The sequence below is a fragment of the Rana temporaria genome, chromosome 11, assembly GCF_905171775.1.
Source record: "Rana temporaria chromosome 11, aRanTem1.1, whole genome shotgun sequence".
In the NCBI taxonomy this organism is placed as follows: domain Eukaryota; kingdom Metazoa; phylum Chordata; class Amphibia; order Anura; family Ranidae; genus Rana; species Rana temporaria.
Genome location: NC_053499.1, coordinates 98,942,136 through 98,966,638, shown reverse-complemented (window position 1 = coordinate 98,966,638; position 24,503 = coordinate 98,942,136). Strand labels below are relative to the sequence as shown.

Sequence of the window (24,503 nt, the reverse complement as noted above, 5' to 3'; positions counted from 1 at the left end):
CACACACACACACCATGGGCAGCCTGTATAATGGAGCAGCCTCCCATCTGCCTGCCCCCCTCTCCTCTCTCTTAGCCCTTTGAAGAGCTGCACGGGGGTTGACCTCCCTGGGTGTGCAAGTAAGCTACATTTACTACTACAGCTCCGTGCAGCTTCAGCTATCACAGGGAGAGGAGATCCTCTCCCTATGATAGCCTAGCTGAGACTGATGACGTGTCTATATGTCACATGACATGAGTGAGCCAATGGGATGTGATGGAGGCGGACCATCACATTTCATGGCAAATCGCATTTCATGGCAATGCACCGGTCAACCTCCTCATGGAAGAGGACGGGAAGACCAGCGCGGCTGCAGGCAGATCCAGATCGGGGGTCGGTGAGTGCAGTCCCCCTGGAAAGGGAGCAAAGAGGGGAGTGAGAGTTTCTGGGTTTCAGGATACAGCTGGTAACGGCTGCCTTCCTCGTTCTCTCTCTCTTTTCTCCCCAGTACAGACCAGCAGCCCCAGAGTGGGAGGGAGTAACGTTACATTTCTTGTGTCTCTTATCTACAGAATCCCCCGGTGGAGCCCAGGAGGCCTCTGCTCAATCTCCGGCCACATCTGGGCACAGTTCCTCAAAAAAAGTGTGGGAACTGTAAAGATAAGCTCCCTAAAACCCACACCAAGCCTTTCTGCTATAAATGCATAAATCAGTTAGCAGGGAAGGAAGCGGCTGCGATGATGAAAAGCTTTCTTATGTCCATGCAGTCCGAGATGTTAGCTACCGTCAAAGCTTTCAGGGAGGCAGCTGGCCAGTCAGCAACTACTCCTAACTTAGAAGAACCTGTCCCTAGGGAAGGTACGTCCTCCCAAGAAAGTTTTCTTACAGGGCCCAGTGCCCTTTTCCCACCCTCCCAAGCCTTTCCCCCTGATCAAATGGAAGAAGAGGAAAGCGATATGATGAGCCAGGTCAGGTCTAGACATAGCTCAGAGGGTGAGGAAGATAGAGACTCCCTTAGCCAGTCTCAGGAGGAAGGGAGATTAAAAAGGTTCCTCTTTTCAGCGGAAGACCTCGACAGCCTCCTCCAGGCGATTTATGCCACAGAGGAGATCCCAGAGACCCCTATAGCGACCTCGGCACAAGATAAGGTCTATAGGGGACTAAGCGAGACACAGGACAGGGTGTTCCCTCTCCACCAATCCCTTAAAGAACTAGTCTTACAGGAATGGAAGGATCCTGAAAGGAGACTGACCACACAGAAGACTTGGAAGAGAAAATATCCCTTCCACCAGTCTGTCGGGGAAGTCTTCTTCAAACTCCCTAAACTGGATGTGGCACTATCCCAAGTCACTAAACTGTCTGATCTGTCCTTTGAGGATGCAGGCAGTATTAAGGACTTGATGGACCGCAGGGCTGAATCCCTCCTAAGGAAAACGTGGGAGGCTAATTCAGCTACAATGGCCCCGGCCCTAGCAGCAACCTGTGTAGCTAGGAATACGGACCTCTGGGTAGAAAAACTTTCAGACCACATGGTCCCGTATACGGACTCAGAGGAAGTCTTGGGTTCCCTGTCATTAATAGGGAAGGCTGTCACTTACTTGGCAGACGCGGCACTGGAAGCCGCGAAGGCTTCAGCAAAAACAGCAGCCCTAATCAACTCAGCTAGGAGGGCTATATGGATTAAGGCCTGGGAAGGAGATGTTACATCTAATGGAAAATTATGTGGGCTCCCCTTCCAGGGTTCGCTTCTGTTCGGTAAGGGCCTAGATGATGTCCTTGCTATGTCATCTGAAAAAGACAAGAAGTTTCCGGTAAAACCTAAAAAAGAGGGTTTCAGGAAAACTTTGAGGCCCCCAGGGGCAAAACAAGCAGAAATATAAAAAAGAACCCAACAAGCGTTGGTTCTATGGTAAGGGAAACAAAAAACAATTTGCTCTTTCCCTCCACCAAGACCGACGATAAACAACCCAAGTGACGCCAAGGTCAGAGTGGGGGGGAGGCTATCCCAGTTCGCACAACAATGGGAAAGCATTTCAGACAACACTTACATCCACAAGATTATAAGGGAAGGGTACTGTCTAGAATTTCTGGCAGTTCCCCCCCTATGATCACTCTCACGCAACCCCCCAGGGATGCCCTAAAGAGGGCGGCTCTCCTGGAGGGTATCCAGGAGCTGGCAGAGCAACTAGTGATAGTACCAGTGCCAAGAGAACAACAATACCAGGGATTTTATTCCCACGTATTTGTAGTTCGCAAACCATCAGGAAAATATCGCCTGATAGTAAACCTAAGAAACCTGAACAAATTTCTGGAACAAAAACGGTTTTCTATGGAGAGTATTTACTCGGTAAGAAAAAACCTTATGAAGGAAGCCTTCATGACGACCATAGACCTCAAAGATGCCTACTTGCACGTGCCTATTCACGTGGATCATCAGGCGTATCTGAGGTTTGCCGTCGTAGTGGGGGAAGAGATCCGCCACTGGCAGTTCAGGGCACTACCGTTTGGCTTAACATCCAGCCCAAGGGTCTTCACGAAAATCCTAGCAGAGGCAGTAGCCTTTTTACATCTGCAGGGGGTATCCCTAATACCATACTTGGACAATCTACCGATCTCCGGTCAGACAGCGTCCCAGGTCCTGTCAAATACCAGCAAGGTTGTGGAGGTATTAAAGAGTCTGGGTTGGATTATCAACATAGAGAAGTCCTCCCTCAAACCAGAACAGGTAAAAACCTTCCTGGGCTACATAATAGACTCCAGACAGCAGACGCTCTTCCTACCAGAGGAAAAAGTAAAAAAACTAGCGTCAGGAGGTCTGTTATGAGAACTCTAGGCCTAATGTCGGCAAGCATACCAGCGGTGGTATGGTCTCAACTACATGCCAGGACACTTCATTTCTTTTTCCTGTCCTCTTGGGACAAAAGGAAGGAATCCCTGGATCAGGAGATACTGCTCACCCCTCAGGTCTTATCATCCCTAAAATGGTGGACCGTTCACCAAAACCTAAAGAAGGGTCGTCCTTGGGCCCAGTGGAATCCGGTAAAAGTAACTACGGATGCCAGTACATGGGGGTGGGGTGCCCACTCGGAAGACAAAAAAGCCCAAGGGAAATGGAACAGCTCACTGGCTCACAGATCTTCCAATTACAGGGAGCTCAGAGCAGTGGGGGAAGCCCTGAAGGCCTTTCAGCAGGACATCAGGGGCAGAGAGGTACAGGTGAGCTCCGACAATGCCACAGTCGTAGCCTACCTGAATCATCAAGGAGGTACCAGGTCCAGTCCCTTACTAGAACTAACCAAGGAAATCCTGGACTGGGCAGAGGAAAAAATGATCTCCATTTCTGCTATACACATAAAGGGGACAAGCAATATAGAAGCAGACTTCCTCAGCCGTCAGCAGATAAGACAAGGGGAATGGAACTGAATTCCGAAGTCTTTCATGCCCTGGTTCTCCATTTTGGCAAACCGGACATAGATCTGTTTGCTAATCGGAAGAACAGAAAGGTAAACAGGTATTTCTCGACCTCCCTGGAATTGGAGTTCGAGGGTCTGGATGCGCTGACCCAGCCTTGGCACTACAGGCTGGCGTACGCCTTCCCGCCCCTGGCGCTAATTCCACGGGTCCTCCAGAAAATCAGCAGGTCCCCCGGTCAGGTCCTCCTAATAGCCCCATGGTGGCCGAAGAGGACGTGGTTTGCAAATCTAAGATTCATGTCAGTAGCAGAACCACTGAGACTCCCGGCCAGGGTAGATCTCCTCAAACAGGGGCCAGTTTTTCACCCAAGACCGGAATTTTTTCAGTTAACAGCCTGGTTAGTGAGCGCCAGATCCTGAAACGGAAAGGCTGCTCAGAGAAAGTGATAAATACCCTTCTCTCAAGTAGAAAACCAGTAACCAGGAATATCTACTCAAAAGTATGGAAGACTTTCCATTCCTGGAGTAGAGAAAGACAGGTGTCTTCTGCGTCTGTTCCGGTTATCCTGGACTTCCTCCAGGACGGGGCAGACGCGGGGCTAAAAGTCAGTACCCTGCGGGTCCAGATAGCAGCCCTCTCTACCGGTAACTGTATTTCTACGAACCTTCCAGGACGGCAGGCCTACTACCCGCCCTATGTGGTGGGGGAAAAGTAAGCTATACTCTAGGTGGTAAGTACCTATATGGAGCAATGTCCCTTGTGAACCAGTTCAAGATTACTTTAATACATACTGAGGAGCAAGGGGATGGGTGGGGACTTATAACAAAGTGTCAATTGATTGTGTTTCCTGTAGGGAGGAGCCCTCATCTCTCTGGTGTGCCGTCCTGGAAGGTTTGTAGAAATACCGTTACCGGTAGATCTAACGTAAGTTTTTTCTCTCACTCATTAAAGAAGATGTCCGCTGAAAAAAAAAATATTAAAAGCCAGCAGCTTCAAATACTGCAGCTGCTGACTTTTAATATTAGGACACTTGCCTGTCCTGGAGTCCAGCGCCGTCCGGAGTCCAGCGCCATCCGCAGCAGAGGACGAGCGATCCTTGGTGAGGGAACCCTACGGCGCATGCGCGAGTCGCACTATGCCTGCCGATTGGCTCCCGCTGTGTATTGGGAGCCGAGTGTTCCCAGAACACAACGGGGGGACAGGGACGGGAGGTGACGTCATGCCCGCAGTCTGCCCTAAATTGTGTGGCCGGAAGTGGGTGCAAATACCTGCAAATATTCTTTTCTTTTGTTTTTCTATTCTTTTCTATTTTAGTTTCCATTTTTTTTATTATTTTCTAATCTATTCTCGAATTCGAGTTTATAATATTTGAATTTTGGAAGACGGTCATGTTATATTTTATTAAATTCTATACTATTCTTTTAAATTCTTTTTTTTTATGCTATTGCTTTGTATTATATTATATTTTATTATATTTTTTAGAAAATCGATTTCTATTTTTTCTAATTTGATTTGAATTTGTTTTCAAATTTTATTTGAATAGAATTTCGTTCGCATTTTTTTTTTAATTTTATCTTTTTTTGGATTTGTTTAAATTCGTTACTTTTGTAATTCAGAAATTTGGATGCATACGAATTTCCGAATAATAAAAAAATGTGTCCGAATTTCGATTCGGAACAAAATGAAATGCACATGTCTACCTCAAAGTACTAGCTTCTATTTGGGAAAATGGACTCCCTATTTGCCCTGCCCTCAGGACCTCGCAAGGGACACCCTGCTTCCAAGTCAAGATTTAAAAAAAATTACTGTATGCTGGCTAACGCAGCTGACTGCTAGAGCTTACACTCTAAAGGACAAAACTTCTTCTCTGCTCTTATGTGCCCACGCCACCATAACGGTGGCTGTTTCTTTGGCATTTCAGCACAAGGCCTCTGTAATTCAGCTCTGTAAAGTCACCACCTGGTCTTTCTGTTCATACCTTATCAAAGTTTTACCAAGTAGATGTCTAATCTTCTGCAGGTGCAGCTTTCATTTGCAAGGTTTTTGCAGGGGCAATCTAAGTTTGGTCTGTTGTCCCTTTTGTTGTTGTTTTAACTGTTGGCAGAGTTATGTTAGCCTAGTTGTTGCCCAGTTGTTGGTTGGGAAGGTCTCAGGCCGCGTACACACGATCGGATAAAACCGATGAAAACGTACTGAAGTTCAGTTTCATCGGTCCAAACCGATCGTGTGTGGGCCCCATCGGTCAGTTGTCCTTCGGTCCAAAAAAAGAGAACTTGCTTTAAAATTGAACCGATGGACGCCTAACCGATAGGTCAAAACCGATGGTTAGTATGCAAAAGCATCGGTTAAAAACCCATGCATGCTCAGAATCAAGTCGACGCATGCTTGGAAGCATTGAACTTCATTTTTCTCTGTACGTCATTGTGTTTTACGTCACTGCGTTGGACTCGATCGTTTTTTTAACTGATGGTGTGTAAGCACATCAGACAGCTTCATCGGTTAACCGATGAAAACGGTCCTTCGGACCGTTCTCGACGGATGGACTGATCGTGTGTACGCGGCCTTAGGGTCTATGGCTACTCAGTCTATGCCCTGTCTTCTACAATTAAGTTGAGAGTTACCTGTAAATGTCATATCTTGGAGTACTATACAGGACACAGGTCATCCTCTCTTCTATTCCTTTGTTACTTTGCATTGCTTGCTACACAACTTAGAACTCATGGGGAGTGGGGTAGGGTTCATAGGGGAGGCACCCAGGGGGCATGTCCTCCAAAAACATTACTAGTGTCAAATCACCTGAAGGTACAGGCCTACAACTAAGGCCGCGTACACACGATCAGTCCATCCGATGACAACGGTCCGAAGGACCGTTGTCATCGGTTAACCGATGAAGCTGACTGATGGTCTGATGTGCCTACACACCATAGGTTAAATAACTGATCGTGTCAGAACGCGTTGACGTAAAACACAACGACGTGCTGAAAAAAATGAAGTTCAATGCTTCCAAGCATGCGTCGACTTGATTCTGAGCATGCGCAGGTTTTTAACCGATGCTTTTGCATACTAACGATCGGTTTAAACCTATCTGTTAGGCGTCCATCGGTTCAATTTTAAAGCAAGTTCCTATTTTTTTGACCGAAGGATAACTAACCGTTGGGGTCCACACACGATCGGTTTGGACCAATGAATCAGACCATTCTCATCGGATGGACCGATCGTGTTTACGCGACCTAAGGGTCTATGAATACTTGTAATATTGATATATATGTGTAGGTATTTTATATATTCTGTTATATGTATGGCACAATATATATGTGTTACATACAGGCATTCAAGATTACACATCAAAGGGTGTTTGATGACCAAAGGGGTTAGTTGCCAAACAAGATTTGCTACACATATCAAATGGGACAGATAATGACTCTGATGTGCTTGTTGATGTCAATATGCAAGAATCCAGGACAAGTCTATTTTGCACATCGGACCTGTACTCAGGCCACATTTGGTATCTGTAATCTAATTGCACATATCAAAAGGGGCTTGTTGATGCAAGAATCCAGGACAAGTCTATTTGACACATCAAACCTGTACTTGGGCCACGTTTGGTACCTGTTAATATAACTGCACATATCAAAAGGGACTTGTTGATGTTATTATGCAAGAATGCAAATTAGGGTGTTATTATGTTATGTTGATGTTATTATGCAATTACAGCAATTCCCTAATGATACATATAAGACAATGTCTTATATGTATCATTAGGGAATTGCTAAAATTGTGTGACTCCAATGGAAAGTCAAATATGTATGTTTTTAATATGAATTTTTGTAACTTTTTTATAAATATGTATTAAAATTATATTTTTTCAAACTATGGTCAATTCCTTTTGGTACCTTTTTTAAAGTCCACCCACAACAGTCCTAAATTTACAATTTCTGTGAAAATTGTATTGTAAGTGACAATTAGTATGGGTTTATTGAATGATCAACCTGCAAAGTTTATATGAGTAAATGAGTATTAATATTAGAGAAATCTCTATGGATGTAGTGCATCTGTATTTTTCTAAGGTATTTGATACTGTACCTTTTCGAATTAATGACCACGATTTCATCCAAATGGGAATGCCACCATCCATAAAAAAAAAACTCAGGTTATAGAAAAATCTTTGTTAACCCTAATCTAGAGGAGTCTCACATTAACTTATACCTCAGGAGATCTTTGTATGATGTCAGCCATAAAAACATACTTATTGCTTTAAGAATTTTGGTGTGACACAGAACAGCAATGTCACAAAAACCTAGAGGCAGGGAAGTTTGGCATATTATGTATAATACAGGCTCACATTCTCCTATCCCAGTTTTAAATCCAAAGTGATCAATGTATACTTCCAGTGGTGCTTATATAGAATTATTACATAACCCAATAGCAATGACACTAATGGATACAACTCTACAGTCCAGTAGTAGTCATTAGTGTTGAGCAGAATACGCTATATTCGATTTCGCGATATATCTCAAATATATAGTCGAATATTCGAGATATATTCGCTAAATTCGAATATTCGTGATATTTTATCGAAATGAAATGATTGCGAATTTTCGCTATTGCGAATGCGAAAATAATTGCGAAATTTCGATAACTGCGGTAGGAGCACTCTGATTGGCTCAGAATATTCTTGATATTTTACAATACAAAATAATTGCGAATATTCGGCAAATGCTGAAGGAGCACTCTGATTGGCTCAGAATATTCGTGATATTTTACAATACAAAATAATTGCGAATATTCGGCAAATGCGGAAGGAGCACTCTGATTGGCTCAGAATATTCTTGATATTTTACAATACAAAATAATTGCGAATATTCGGCAAATGCGGAAGGAGCACTCTGATTGGCTCAGAATATTCTTGATATTTTACAATAAAAAATAAAAAGTGTTTTGCATTGGTGGTGATTCTTTACTTTATCCATCTGTCACAGCCGTTTGTCAATCAAACACCTTGAAGATTGAACACGTTCATGCTGCATGCTTTGGACTTTTTTTCACTTCACATATCAAAGACATTTTTATGAAAGATTATTTTTCTATTATTGGGACTATATTTCTTTATATATTTGTTTCACTGTGTATTTCACAAGTTATTTGCGCTTGCTTATTTTATAATTTGCCCACATGTCTTGTCACTAGACATATTTTTTATTCTTGTAGAGCGACTCCATTTTCTGTCTTGTATTAATTTATGTTGTATAACATTTTTGAGTTGCTGCTGTATTCTCCCCTTTTTTTAAGGTATGCGCAATTTTTTCCTTCTTACAAAAAAAAATAATATCAAACATACAAATATTAATAACAGAAACATACACAAAGCCCCCCCCTTTTGCATCAGAGACAATCAGAGTTCTCCTACCACAGTTATCGAAAATTCGCAATCATTTTCGCATTAGCGAAAATTCGCAATTTTTTTTTTTTAATTCGGCAACATAAAAGGATCGCCTCAGCTTAGCTACTCGGCCCAGGGTCTCTAATCATACCAGCAATGCTTTTAGACGTCGATAGGATGTGATCTGTTTTAAAAATAAAATTGAAAAAATGCGAATATTCGGAATCGCGAATATTCACTGCGAAATTCGAAATATATCGCGAATACTCGAATATGCCATATTCGAGCCGAATATTCGCAATACGAATATTCGTGAGCAACACTAGTAGTCATAAGGAAGGGAATGTTATAATATAATGTATTAAAAACCAAAAGTCTATGTAAATGCTACAATGTGGTACACCTTGATCAGAGTGAAAAAAACAGAAAATTGTATTCATACAGCAACAATTGTATATTATAATGCTGTAGCTGGAAATTCTAAAGCAATATATATACATTTTTATGGCTGGCGTCATGCAAAGATCACTCTTGAGTAGAGTTGGGCCGAACATTTCTCTATTGCCGGAAATAATATTGTATTTCTGGCAATTTAAATGTAATTGTTTTTAATTTATAAATGTCAGAGCACATGGGGAGGCCAGAGAGCACTGTGGGGGAGGGGGGAAGCATGTGGGGGAGCAGCAAGCACAGGGGAGAGGCATAGAACACAAAGGAAGAGAGGAACACAGGGGACCTGGAGAGCATTGGGGGCTCGAGAGCACAGAGGTTGTGGAGCACAGGGGGAAGCAAAAACATGGAGTGGGGTGAAGAGCACAGGGAGGGCAGGAGAGCACGGGGGGTGGAGAGCATGAGGGGCGAGGCGGAGAGCACAGGGGGAGGCAGAAAGCATGGGGTAGGCGGACAGCACAGGGGGGCTGGAGAGCACTGGGGGGGAAGCGAAGAGCACTGGGGACTGGGGAGCACTGGGGGAGAGGCAGAGGACACAGGGGGGAGACGGAGCGCACAGGGAGGTGGAGAACGCAATGGGCAGCAGAAAGCATGGGGTGGAGTTGGCGAGCATGGGGAGGCCAAGAGGACTGGGGGAGGCAGAGAGCACAGGGGGAGGTGGGAAACCAGGGGAGGTGGAGAGCATGGGGGGCTGAGAGCACTGTGGGAGGCAGAGAGCACAGGGGAAGGCGGAGAGCATGGGGGAAGTGGAGTGCACAGTGGGCAGCGTAGAGCATTGGGGAGGTGGAAAGCACTGGGGGAGGCGGAGAGCACAGTGGGTGGCAGGGAGCCAGGGGGAAGTGAAGAGCACAGGGGGGCTGAAGAGCACTGGGGGATCTAGAGAGCACCAGGGGGAAGCAAGAACATGGGGTAAGGCATAGAACATGGGGGGCTGGAGACAGAGAGCACAGGGGAGGCGGAGAGCAATGGAGGGCTGAAGAGCACTGGGGGAAGGCAGAGAGCACTGGGGGAGAAGTTAAAAACACAGGGGGAGGCGGAGAGCACAAGGGAGGGGTGGAGAGCATGGGGGAGGTGGAGAGAATGGGTGCTGGAGAGCATTGGTGGGGAGGTGGGGGGCGCAGGGGGGGTGGAGGACACGAGGGAGGCGGTAGAGAGCTTGGGGGGCCAGAGAGCACAGAGAGCTGGATAGCATGAGGGGGGCCGGAGAGCACAGAAGGGGGGGTGAATAGCACAAGGGGAGCAGCAGAGAGCATGGGGGGCAGAGAGCAGAGAGGGGACTGGAGAGCACAAGGGGGCAAAGAGCATAGGTAGGGTGGAGAGCTCAGGGGGGGCAGAGAGCATGAGGGGGGCAAAGAGCATGGGTGGGGCGGAGAGCAAAGGGAGGGCAGCAAAAAGAAGCAAGATAGGAGTGTTGGAGGCTGATGCATATAGAAGAATCATTCTCTCCATTTCCTCCTGCGGCCTTTGAAAGCCTGCGAGAGGGAGAGGAGAAGAGGCTGCAGGAGGAAATGGAGAGAGTAATTCTTCTACTGTATATGCAGCAGCCCTCACTGCTCCTCCTATCCAGGTTACAGGGGGGCCGCACTCGCGTTCTCTCTAATCCAGCTCCATGGTGTCCGCAGCAGGTATCTCCTCTAGCTCCTCCTCCCTTCATGGTCACGCCCCGGAACTAACGGCTGAACTATACTGGTGGTTGTGCGACCTTGAGGAGGCCGAAGGTGTCTCCTCTAGCTCCTCCCCCTTAATTTTTCTGCCCCCCTGGCGCCGATGGCTGAGCTATAGTGGCAGCCAGGCAGCTGAGGAGAGGCCCGGTGAGTGGCGCAGGCTCAAAAAGCAGCCCAGCTGCAGCATGGTGGCCACGGCCCACTGGGCAAGGGTCGGTTTGTCCTTTGGCCAATCCGGGCCTGGCTGATATATCATAACTGATCACATAAGCAGCAGCTGCAGATCAAACAGAAGCTAATATGGTAGCTTCCTTGGCTGTAGAGAATAGAAGGTTTTAGTACCACTTTAATTAAATAATGTAAACCATTGCTATGCTGATCATTTATGATCTGAACAGTACGTGTTGATCATATTCCCCCTAATCTCCTCTTCTCAAAAGAGAAAAAATTCAGTCCCTTTAATGTTTCCTCATAGCCGAGTTCCTCCATGCCTCTTATCAGTTTGGTTGCCCTTCACTGCACTTTCTCCAGTTCCCTGTTATCCTTTTTGAGAACTGGTGCCCAAAACTGAACTGCATATTCCAGATGAGGTCTTACTAATGATTTGTACAGGGGCAAAATGATATCTCTCTCTGGAGTCTTAATACAAAAAAAAGGACTTTGCTCACTTTGGAAACCGCAGATTGGCATTGCATGTTATTATTAAGCTTATGATCTACCAAAACCCCCAGATCCTTCTCCACTACAGATTCCCCCAGTTCTACTCGCCCTAGTATGTATGATGCATGCATATTCTTTGCTCCCAAGTGCATAACTTTACATTTATCAACATTAAACCTCATCTGCCACAGATGAGTATGTTTTTTTTTTAATCTGGTATTAGTCAAATGCAGCAGGCTTTATATTTGTATGTATTAAATGTAAACCTTGTACCTCCCTATTTACCAGATGGGGAGACACAACTCTAAATTTTGCATCAAAATTCAGTGCTTTGTGAGGTTTATAAGCCTGTTTTACTTTAAGACTAATCTACCCAAGGATGGCTTATGAAAACAGTGCAGACAATTGTCATACACTCTAGTAACAGTAATCAACTTTCTTAACAAGAAAATTGGGTGATCTAGATTAACTCTTTGGTCTTTATCTGTTTTGATATTCTTTATTATTATTTGTTAAGGCAAGTGCAGTTTGTTGATGTTGTTTATGGAGAATGGATGTTAGTTAAAAATAAACACCAGCACAGTGTTACTTTATATGCTAACTGCATGTCCATGTGTTACTAACAGTGGCTGCAAAATTACATTTATAAGCACAACAAAGCTGTGAACATGTTCTTACCCACACTTGACGTTATGCTAAAAATAAGTCCCCTTAATACAATCATAACTGAACCCTACATAATACTCCATCATGTAAAATCCTGTAGTAGACTTTATTATTTATACTTTCCAATAAACATTTCTATTATGGAAGACTGGGGTTCTAGTGCGATTTCAGATGTGAATTGAGTTGTACAGAATCATATGACAATAGACAATTGCATTGTTTTTAGTGGTGCCCATCCACATCAATGCAACAATTTTGGAAACGGTTCCTTTACTACTTTGGTGCAATTCCAGCATGATTTTCACCTCATAGACTATGCAAACCACTTCAAAGTAGCATCTACATTGTATCCAAGTTGTTTTACATAATTGCACTGAAAGTCAGATGAAAATTGGATTGCAGCAGTGTGAACAGTGTGACAGCCTTCAGGCTCGTTATTATCGTTTTTTATTTTGGGATAGAGATTCAAAATTGGACCGGAATGGCAGCAATACAATACAATAGCAATACATGTAATACTATCATTTAAAAAAAAATAGTTTAACCAATGTGATTTACTAAATAAATAATAAGTAATCTTGCCAAGCAAATATTTAGATCATTGACTTACCCAGTCAGGTTCAGGGGAGATTTCTATTTTATTTTAAATCCACATTTATGAATGGCTATTAAAGACATTCCTCATTCTCCTCCTGTGTAACCTCACCTACTGTTTCTTTTTACTTGCTGTACCCAGTCCAAAGATTTAATGCAGCCGCAGAAGAAAAGAGTAGGGACCATTTGCTTAATTTCTTAAGTGTAGGGTGTCCCACATAATGAGGAGAAGCAAAGCAATGTGGTGTTGGAAGTGTTGATAGGCTAAATACACTTATTTATGAAAGCACTGATGTCAGGAAGCTACAGAGAGACAATGAAGTGACCAGTCACCCAGCACACAGGTAGCTGGCTAGTGTAAACATTCTTCCCTACAAAAAACTGCCTCCCTGTGTCTGTAAACAGGCTGCATTGAAAACCTTGTTAAAATAATGTGCAGAGAAAGAAAAAAAAGTGGCAGATTTTTGCTGAATAAGGTGAGAGCTGCATTTAATTACAATTTGGTTTGTGGCTGAGTTTGGCTTAAACACTTTGGCCCAGATTCAGGTAGATCCGCGCAATATTTGCGTGGGCAAATGGCAACGATTTTTGCTCTGCGCCCACGCAAATATTTCGATTTGCCCACGATTCACGGAACAGTAGCTCCGTAAATTGCTCGGGCGCTATGCTAAGTAGCCCGGCGTAAGGGCGCCTAATGTAAATGATCCCGCCGGGGGCGGGAATCATTTAAATTAGGCGCGCTCCCGCGCCGAGCGAACAGCGCATGCTCCGTCGGGAAACTTTCCCGACGTGCATTGCGGCAAATGACGTCGCAAGGACGTCATTTGCTTCTAAGTGAACGTGAATGGCGTCCAGCGCCATTCACGAATCACTTGCGTAAACGATGTGAAATTTAAATTTCACGAGCGGGAAGGGCGGCTATACTTTAGCATTGGCTGCCACTGCTATTAGCAGGAGCAACCTTGCGCTAAAGTCGCCGTACGGAAACTCCGTACCTTGCGTGCGCAGGGCCCGCGCAACTTTTGTGAATCGGTGGTAGTATGCAATTTGCATACTATACGCCGATCACAATGGCCGCGCCCCCTAGCGGCCAACGCAAGAATGCAGCCTGAGATATGAAGGCATAAGGAGGCTTATGTCTGTCATATCCTAGGCTGCAGTCCGCGTAGCGATGTTCCTGAATCAGGGGCATTCGCTACGCGGGAGCAAAACAGCTATTGCGCCGCGCAACCATAGCTTCTTGAATCTGGGCCTTTGTGTTTAAAACAAGCACATTTTGTAAATCAGTCCTTCAAAAACATATTGGCTATGGTTCAAAGTGTACTTTAAATTAACTTTACAGTACAGTATAATTTGAATTTGGATAACTCAGATGGATTTGGAAATATGACAATATACAGTATATGTAAATGACAAGTTTAAACACTTGCTATGAACAGAAAATTAAAGTTTCAGAGGAGGGACCACCTTTAACCAGTCACATAGGTCTCCTTACATGCAGAACAGAACAAGTTTATAGAGTTGTAAAAGAAATGAACACATCAATTTGTAGTGAAGTGTTTCGAAAAATAAATTATGAAATAATTGACCAGAACCCCTGCTGATCTCCAGAGGCTTGAGAAACTTCTGGGTAATAAGTGATTGTGACATCTAATTTGCCAAATCAATAAATAGTTCTGCCCATAAATGGCCAGCATTGAAGCCAATCACGTAGACAGCTAAAGAAATTTAAGAAGATTAGCAAATCAGGAAAGGACATCCCACACTTTTCGGAGCACTTGGAGCAGTATAGATAAAAATATTCCCTCCTAAATCTACCACTCACAAACTCCCATGATAGAATCTCTCTTCCCATCTACATTATGTATTCCCATTTTCCTTTCACAACTTTTTCTCTCACCCTCTTCTTTTATACCCATGCTTCATATTTACAGTTATACATACCCAGATGTATTTTTTTTTCTCTATTCCTAAAACGTTATACCACTCTTTTATATGATCCTTTGTTCATTCTGCCTTTGGTGAAGAGCTGGTCTTGCCTCAGAGACAGAACAGACATGAAAATGGTGAGACATCAACAGCTTTGATTGCCTTGACCTAATGTTTGTCTTTTTACCCTCCTTTCCCTCTACACTCTCTCTTTTTCTTTCTATCTCTCCCATTCTCTTTCCTTTTGTCTGCTGTGCATCTTGACTTACAGGTCACTATTTCAGTTGATGGAATTCTCACTTCAACTGGTTACACTCAAGAAGACTACACCATGCTGGGAAGTGATGACTTCTTCTACATTGGGGGCAGTCCAAACACAGCTGATCTTCCAGGGTCCCCTGTCAGTAACAACTTCATGGGGTGCCTCAAAGATGTAAGTATTCCTATATTATATTAATATATAAGTTAATACACATTGGATGTATAATTATTTCCACTTCAATAGTCATAAACACAACTTTAAGTGATTATATGTACTAAAGATTCATATCAACTGTACACAAAACAATGAATATAAACTATGCTGAAAAATTATTATTTTTTACAGAAAATAAAATATATTGAACACACAAAGTGGTACTATGTAAGCTGGTCAGTATAAAAAAAAACAAAAATATTCCTAAGAACTATTGTTTAGCGAAATGTGTCTTTTACAGATAACAGAACCTACAAATTGAGCTTCCTTTGTCCAAAATAATCAGTTGTCTTATATGCTTAGTGTGATTTGCCAGCATTGTTCAGTGCCCAGGGAACTGCACGTGCCATATGACATAGTTGCAGTGTTGGTAAGGTTGAATGTGTTGGTGTGTATGTGTTTATGTCACTACCATTTCTCATATCCATGTGCATTGTGTTCACTTAGAAACACATCTAAACGTGTTTTATCTACATTCTTATTTATTTATTACATTCTTATTTGACACTACCATCTGTGAAAGGGAGTTCAACATTCGTACTGCTATACCAGTAATATACGCAGTTTAAAGTTGTGGCCATGTGTCATCTTAAGAGTCCTAATTGAAATCAGTCATCTCCCTATGTTAGAATAACTGTTTAGATAATTGTATATTGTATACCCTGCCATACAAGTGAATAGCTGTATGCGGCTATGCTCTTGTAAATGGCAATGCTCCTGTGCATCCCTGTTTACTGGTGCGTGATGTATTTTCCAAACACAAAAGTTCAGTGTTCAGCGTTCAGAAAATACATTGCCGGGTACTGAAAATGATATTAGGAGTATAATATGGCTTATATATGGACCCATATATAGGAGAATTATCAGGATTAAACCAACCTATGGGCTTTATAAACTGTGTTAAACTGACAATGATTAAGTGGGAGGAAGGAATCCCAAATGGGAACCTTCAGTATTTAAGACACTATTAGTGTCTGGTACCACATCCCATATGGGAATATATGCAAAAAAGCCTAACTAAAGAACTCAGGACTTTAGCAGTACCAAAAGGGAGTCAAGTAAAATCTTAAGTTGTTATTTATACAAATGTTAAAACAATGTGATGTACTATTCTAGTTAAAACAAAATGTTGTACTATTCTAGATTTTGAATTTAAAATCTAGAATAGTACAAAATATGATCACATGTACATATTATATATCATATATTGATTTCCCCATCATCTTTGCCATATTTATGTGATGGATTGCTTGCTGTGACTTCAACATGTTTCACAAGTCAATAGCCCGCTTCATCAGGAAAATAATTACAGTTAAGCTCTAGAATGATACAAACTATATATATATATATATATATATATATATATATATATTCTCAAATAAATCCTTGGGTATCATTTCAATGTAAGCACATCTTTCATTATAAAGTCAGATGTGTTGCATACATGTTGTAGATATATACATTGTTCAAATACAACATGGTATAGATAATATGACCAACAACTGCACCTCTTAGAAGGAATGGATCAAGCTTATCTGTGATATATATAAAAAAGTTCCAAATGAATCCAGAAACAATATAACTCAAATACAGTATAACTCAAAAAAAGCGCTGCTATGCACTGTGTCAAAAAATACAAAAACACACAAAACATATAAATACAAATAGTGCAGAGCTAAATAAATTACATCAATCAATAAAACTCAAATATGTAAACAGAAAAAAAGTCCCAGATATGAAGCTTAGTGAAAAGAAGCAGTCCTGCAACCGTGGTGATAGGTATGAATCCTGAGGTAAACCCAAAGATAACTCACTCTCTCATATCCTGCTTACCAGATGGTATGTGACCCCCTGTTAGAGTGGTCAATAAGCGCTTGTGTGTGTATATCCAGCTCAAAATCCCCAATAGCCAAAGCAGCCACCATTACAGTACAGATTACAGGTCAAAAATACTCCAATAAGGCGAGGTTCACTCCAGACAGCTCCAGATGTTGAAAGGAAAAAAATTGCCACAACAGTGTACAGCTAAAACCATACATTTATTGAAAATCCAGGCGAAAATACACTGACATTTATGCGAATGATACGAGCATAATCTTGTCTTGCTAACACCGCAATCCACAATCTCCAGAAACAAAGATGGCTGACTGGCAACCGCGCATGCGTAGTGTAGTGTAGGGCGGTATAATAGAGGGCAGTATGATGGGAGGGGTGGTAGTTGAGGGCAGTAAATTTGGGCGGGGGTCAGTGGAGGGCAGTATAATAGGAGAGGTGGCAGTGGAGGGCAGTATAATAGGAGAGGTGGCAGTGGAGGGCAGTATAATAGGAGGGGTGGCAGTGGAGGGCAGTATAATAGGAGAGGTGGCAGTAGAGGGCAGTATAATAAGAGGGGTGGCAGTGGAGGGCAGCAAGTTGGGACAGGAGGGGTTGGTAGTGCAGTGCAGTATATTGTACAGCATGTCTGGAGGGGTGCAGTGTATGGGTGGGAGCAGAGTGACCATGAGCTACTCAGTCTCAGAGTCAGGCCAGTGCAGGGAGCATGTCGCTTACCTTTTTTCCAGCACAGGAACAGCCATCAGGGAAGAGGCGGAGTCTTGGGTGGAATCGGGGCGGAGTCGGGGCGGAGCTTAGGCGCGAGGCGGAATCCTCCACCGGCTCGCTCATAATGCTGGGGCTCCACTCTCCTCCTCGTCGTGACGTCACTGGTTGTTAGACACCAGTCGGACCATGCCTAGCAACCAGTTGTTTTGGCAGTGAGCCAGGCAGCGCGTCTGGGGGGAAATGAAGCGATCTAGGACAGAACTAGCTCAGCGGGCAGAGAGGGACTGCGGCAATGCGGCGGCAATTTTTAGGGGACATCAGATCGGCCAAGGGGGCAATTCCGGGACACTGTATTGTCCCGGAACGAAGGTGCCCGGGACCAGGGACAAAGATGTCAGGTATGGGATAATCCCAGGCAATCCGGGACACGTGGGCACCCTAGCGTAGTGGTGTGCGTACATTCCACCCAACCAGTTTCACCACATCTGACTTCATCAGGGAAATGCACGTACACCTCACCACACACTTAAAGTGGTTGTAAACCCTTACAGACTACTTATAACTACAGGTAAGCCTAGATTAAGGCTTACCTGTAGGTGTAACAAATATCTCCTTAACCTACACATACTAGCTCATTATGTTTTTCTCTCACAGGGTGTATTTTTTTTAAGGAGACTTTACTTCCTCTTTCATAAAGACATCCGAATCACGGTGATTGGTTGAGAATCCACCTTTTCTAGTTCCAATGTATACATATTGGCAGAGCAATTTACTCACCACTGCCATCTTGTGGGAATATACAAGTTGACATTTTATATAGACAGAGATCGGCCCAAACCCATAGATTTAACAACAAGTTGGCCCAACGGGGATCAAAAACTTTTATCCTTTCACAGTGTCATGGCATGAATATTTCACATAATACAGATCATACAAATAACCAATCCAGTAAAATTATATGAATAGATTAATTTACCCATAAAAACAAAATAAAGAACATTTTTATAAAAAAATAAAATGATGGCACATCAGTAAATGGGTAAGATATAGGATAAATCACCCCCAAGGGGTACAGTCCATCACCAGAAAAATATATATATTAATTTTTATTAATAAAACTATTTATGTCCCATTCTATGTTGAGACCTAAAGGGTTATAAGATTTATGGTGATAAATCTAGCTAGTTTCAGCTGTAGATATACTCCTCTCTTAGCATTCCTTCCCCTCCAGTCAGGACAATATTTTTCAATAGCAATAAAAAATAGTTTCCCTGGGATACTTATTGTGTTTCTCAGCATAGTGTCTAGACACACTATGACCAGGGAAGCCCTTACAAATATTAGTAATATTTGCTCACCCAATTGGTCATGGAGCTCACTTGTGATGTGTAATCCAAGCCACAAAGGGCACTTGATCAAATACACTACATTCTTATTATGACAAGATATAAAAGTGTGGAAGTGTTTTCAGTTTGGGTTGAGGTAAATGTAGCTAGTTTCCTCCCCTTAAAGGAATTAAATTGGCAAGCCCAGCATTTCTTACATGGATAAAAACCATCCATATTGCCAAAAAAAGTAGGGTCTCTTTGGTGGATCTATTACATTAGGGGCCACTCTGTTTCTCAAACCACTAGCACCCCTAAAAATTACAAAAGGTTGATCTGGTAAAATGGTGCCCAGTGTACGGTCATTCCTAAGGACTGGCTAGTATTTCCTAATAATATTTCTAATGGCATAATATTGACACAAATAAGTAGTCAAAAATGCCACACCAAAAGATTTAGTATCCCTAGTAGTATTGTTACTGCTAAGTAATTGTTCCCTGTCTTTCTTCCCAACATCCTCAATACTCTGATTCACAAGTCCCTCCTCATACCCCTTCTATGAAAATCTAGACACATGGCCCAGAATCTCGTCAGGAAAAAAAATGTGTTTTTCCTGACAAGATTCTTGGCAAGATTCTCTTGCCGGCCTAGTGTACACACAGGCCATTCAAAAGAACCGCCGTTCTTTTGAATGGCACGAATGCGGTGACGTCATTGAGTACGACAAGCATGCGCTCGTCACATTCTATGCCATCGCTGCAATCTGCCGAGAATATCACAACGAGAAAATAGAGAACAGGTTCTCTAGTTTTCTCGTCGAGATTCTGGGCAGTTTTCTTGACAAAAAACCTCAAAGCCTCGTACACACGCACAAGTATAAAAAATTTAATCAGCTGGCGCAAGAAAAGATGGATTATGGTCAACAGTGGTTCATGAATCTAAACGAATATGAATAAATATATGGTCATACAGGAAGGTATGAAAGAAAATAAAATAAAATAACAATAGTTATTATTAATATATATATATTATTAATAGTTATTAGTCCTTATCAAAAGAATGATAAAACATAAAAGTTCAAGTAAAGGTCCATAAAACTCCTAGCGGCAGCGATCCCAAAAAGCAGAAGCGGGCTCTAAAATGGTACACAAGAAAAAACAAGGATGCACTAATCTAAGTGCAGTATGAAGATTTAATAAGATGAAATAAAAATAGAGCACACAGCCAAATGGCTACTCACAATTGCTAAAAAGATAACGGGCATCTCTAGGTGACTATGGTCCGGGGTCACTGGTGGCCGATATGTCCTGGTCCAGGGCAAAGTCAGCACAGGATGGACGGAGCTGTAGATGGAACGCTGTGGTAGTAAACAACCATACAGAGAGACAGCAATCCTAGTGAGCCGAACGATCCGTCGTACGGAGCGGCGTGCGTCTTAGCGTGGACCGCAGCCAGAGATCGTCGCACCGGAAGTGACGTGGCGTGGCCTGCGGGAGAGAACCAATAGCTCCGTCCATCCTGTGCTGACTTCGCCCTGGACCAGGACATATCAGCCACCAGTGACCCCGTACCATAGTCACCTAGAGATGCCTGTTATCTTTTTAGCAATTGTGAGTAGTCATTTGGCTGTGTGCTCTAATTTTATTTTATCTTATTAAATCTTCATATTGCACTTAGATTGGAGCATCCCTGTTTTTTCTCGTACACATGCACGGTTTACTTGGCAAGAAAGCTCTGCCAGCAGCTTTCTTGCTGAGAAAACCATGCGTGTGTACGAGGCTTTAGGGGCAGCTGCTAGCCATGTGGGATGGTGACATGAGTCAAGTGGGATATAACAATTCCTGTCAGTTTTTTTTTTTTTATGTTGATAACATGTGGAAATATAGCCGCATCAATGACTGAAATATGCAAATCCAAAAATTGGATACTGTCGCGCCGCTTCATTTGCCCGTTATAACTGTGCCCTGTGGTGCAATTGATTTGCCATATTGCTCCTATTCGTCCATAGTGCCTGCCTAGCCTATCCTGTTGTTTGATAGGTGAATTTCCTCCGCATTAGGCGCGTCACTTCCGGTTTATCTGTGCTAGTGATAAACCGGAAGTGGCGTCAGTGGAACGCATGGCCCGAGCAGAGCGGGCGTATAGTAAGTCTCTCCCTGATACAGAGTTATACAAAAAAATTCCCACTGGTAGCGCTACACCATAGCAACAGTGATACACAGTGTTCTGTGTTGTGAAAAAAGTACAAAAAGACCTTCTGTGCAGCTGTCAACCACTAGGAGACATGGGCAATAAAACAGAAAAACAAAGAATACAGCGCGCAGAGGTTTAGTGGATATCACTGTATAGTCTTAAAATGTTGAAGGACGAAAAACATGAACATGAACTGATAAAATAGCAGCAAAAATAGCAAAGAATTAAATGAATGGATAAAATCTGATTAACAGTCCACAATGCATGCACAGAAGTGGTATAATGATGGTAAAGTGGAAACCAAAAATCACTATGGGGAGATGGTGGAAAGTACTTCCAAACAGTGTCCACACTGTGGTGTTGGGAGATGGTACGATACCTCAGCAGCAGCTCTCACACCTCCATGCAGGAAGATGGGGACAGACAGTGGAGGGATATTATCCACGCAGGGAGCAATCGATGGTACAGCTCTAATGCAGGGAGGGATATTGCTGGTCATCCGGATGTTAGAGAGGGGCCGGTGGGAGCGAGAACCTCCTCACAGCTGAGATGTAGAGTGGCGGGGAAAGCCCTGGATGGACGCAGCCGAGCCGAGCCAATGACGCCGCCGCGTCAGTCAGAGCGTGGAGGGGCGGGATCTCCACAGTATCACAGAGAGGAGGGAAGGAAGCGGTGTCCGGACGCCGTCCTTCAAAGATCATGTGACACCAGAGGCCAATCGAGAGGGCGGAATCCAAGCAATAGGGAGACAAGCGCTGGCGTCACTGTAGGAAATCCCAAAGTGTCAATCTACAATTACAGGCTTCTGTGAGCATCAGAGGACATCAGAAATGGTGGGAATGAGCCGTGACTGACATGTTTCGCGTCCCAGATGCTTTGTCAAAGGCCCTCTCGATTGGCCTCTGGTGTCACATGATCTTTGAAGGACGGCGTCCGGACACCGCTTCCTTCCCTCCTCTCTGTGATACTGTGGAGATCCCGCCCCTCCACGCTCTGACTGACGCGGCGGCGTCATTGGCTCGGCTCGGCTGCGCCCATCCAGGGCTTTCCCCGCCGCTCTACATCTCAGCTGTGAGGAGGTTCTCGCTTCCACCGGCCCCTCTCTAACATCCGGGTGACCAGAAATATCCCTCCCTGCATTAGAGCTGTACCATCGATTGCTCCCGGCGTGGATACTATCCCTCCACTGCCTGTCACCATCTTCCTGCATGGAGGTGTGAGAGCTGCTGCTGAGGTATCGTACCATCTCCCAACACCACAGTGTGGACACTGTTTGGAAGTACTTTCCACCATCTCCCCATAGTGATTTTTGGTTTCCACTTTACCATCATTATACCACTTCTGTGCATGCATTGTGGACTGTTAATCAGATTTTATCCATTCATTTAATTCTTTGCTATTTTTGCTGCTATTTTATCAGTTCATGTTCATGTTTTTCGTCCTTCAACATTTTAAGACTATAAAGTGATATCCACTAAACCTCTGCGCGCTGTATTCTTTGTTTTTCTCCCTGATACAGCGCTGTTTTTTATATTTTGGAAACGGTCACAGTCACACAGCACTCTGCATGTCAGTATGAGGGGGGATGATGATGTCAGTATGGGAGGGTGATGTCAGTATGAAGGTGATGGTGTCATTATGGGGGGTGACGTCAGTATGGGGGTAATGGTGTCAGTATGGGGGGGAGATGATGTCAGTATGGGGGGGGAGATGATGTCAGTATGGGGGGGAGATGTCAGTATGGGGGGGAGATGATGTCAGTATGGGGGGGAGATGATGTCAGTATGGGGGGGGAGATGATGTCAGTATGGGGGGGAGATGATGTCAGTATGGGGGGGAGATGATGTCAGTATGGGGGGGAAGATGATGTCAGTATGGGGGGGAAGATGATGTCAGTATGGGGGGGGAGATTTCAGTATGGGGGGGGTGATGTCAGTATGGGGGGGGTGATGTCAGTATGGGGGGGGTGATGTCAGTATGGGGGGTGATGTCAGTATGGGGGGAGATTATGTCAGAATGGGGGGAGATTATGTCAGAATGGGGGAAGATGATATCAGTATGGGTTTGATGTTGTCAGTATGGGGGGGGGGGGTGATTGCCCCTCATAATGAGCACAGTGGGTCTACAGACCTGGGGACTCAGCACAGGGATGGTGGGAAACTGCCATTTTTCTCCTTGACGGTGAGGTGTGAGGTTGCTGGTGCCTTAGCTCCTGTGCTTCCAGAGACCAGGGGCTAGAGTTGCTTCTCTGCCCCAGGGGGGATGCTGGATCCTAGGGAGGGCCCTGGCAGGGGGCCCCCTGCAAAGGCCTGTGGAAGATTCTGACCCTGGCCAAAGGAGAGATGAGTCCCTGTCTGCCTTTAGACAGAGAACTGTCAGTAAGCTGAAGCTGATTGAGAAGGAAGACGAGAAATTGTTGGTTTTGATGTCTGAATTCAGAAAGAAAAAGCAGATTTGTGTCAAAGTGTTTTGTGCCACAGACTCAGCAGAGAGTGAGGATGGATGAGCCCAGCTCTTTAACACCTCAGACATCTGCTAAGCCCTCAATGGCAGAGGCATCTGTCCCCTTCCCACCCCAGCAGCAATGTGGAACATCTGAGGAGGTTGAAGGTACTGGCATGCTGTAGTTCATCACTAAGCTGGAATCCCCTCCGGATGCAGCTTCCCTGGATGATGATGATAAGATGGACACCGTTCCTAGCCCTGTGGAAGAAAGACCTGTGGAGAGAACAAGATCCACCATGAAGGGCCAGATTCACATAGAGATACGACGGTGTATCTCGAGATGCGCGGCGTAAGTGTAAATTTGCGCCGTCGTATCTATGCGCCGTACCCACAGAAGCAGATACGCCCAAAAATAGGCTTCATCCGTCCGACGTATCTGTCCTCCGCCGGCGGAACTTAGGCGCATATTTAGGCTGGGCGCAACTTTGGTTCCCATTGATTTCCTATTCAATTATGCAAATGAGGGAGATATGCCGATTCTCATGAGTACGTTTGGCTTACGCCCGGCCTAAAGTTACCCCTCATAAAAGCAGGGGTAACTTTGCACCAGACTTGCACAGGTCAGCTGGAGAGCAGCAACAGCAGCATCGTTACAGACGACCTGAGCAACCACACTTGCAGGACAACACATCTGTGTGCCAACATGCCAGGGGCAGCCGTCGTCATAGCACTACTGCGTCTACGGGCACGTAGGAGGAGGGCACAGGAGAGGATATACTGAACGCGCA

The 24,503-nt window shown here is 44.1% G+C and overlaps 1 protein-coding gene across 13 annotated transcripts in view; it reads left to right on the top strand.

Annotated features, from left to right (window-relative positions):
• Positions 1 to 24,503, top strand: part of NRXN2 (neurexin 2) — a 2,907,124-nt gene that overhangs the window by 1,379,561 nt on the left and 1,503,060 nt on the right. For all 13 annotated transcript variants that reach the window (XM_040327841.1, XM_040327834.1, XM_040327835.1 and 10 more), the window contains one exon: positions 15,008 to 15,169. In XM_040327841.1, the coding sequence (XP_040183775.1) occupies positions 15,008 to 15,169 (162 nt within the window). The remainder of the gene's footprint in view (positions 1 to 15,007; positions 15,170 to 24,503) is intronic.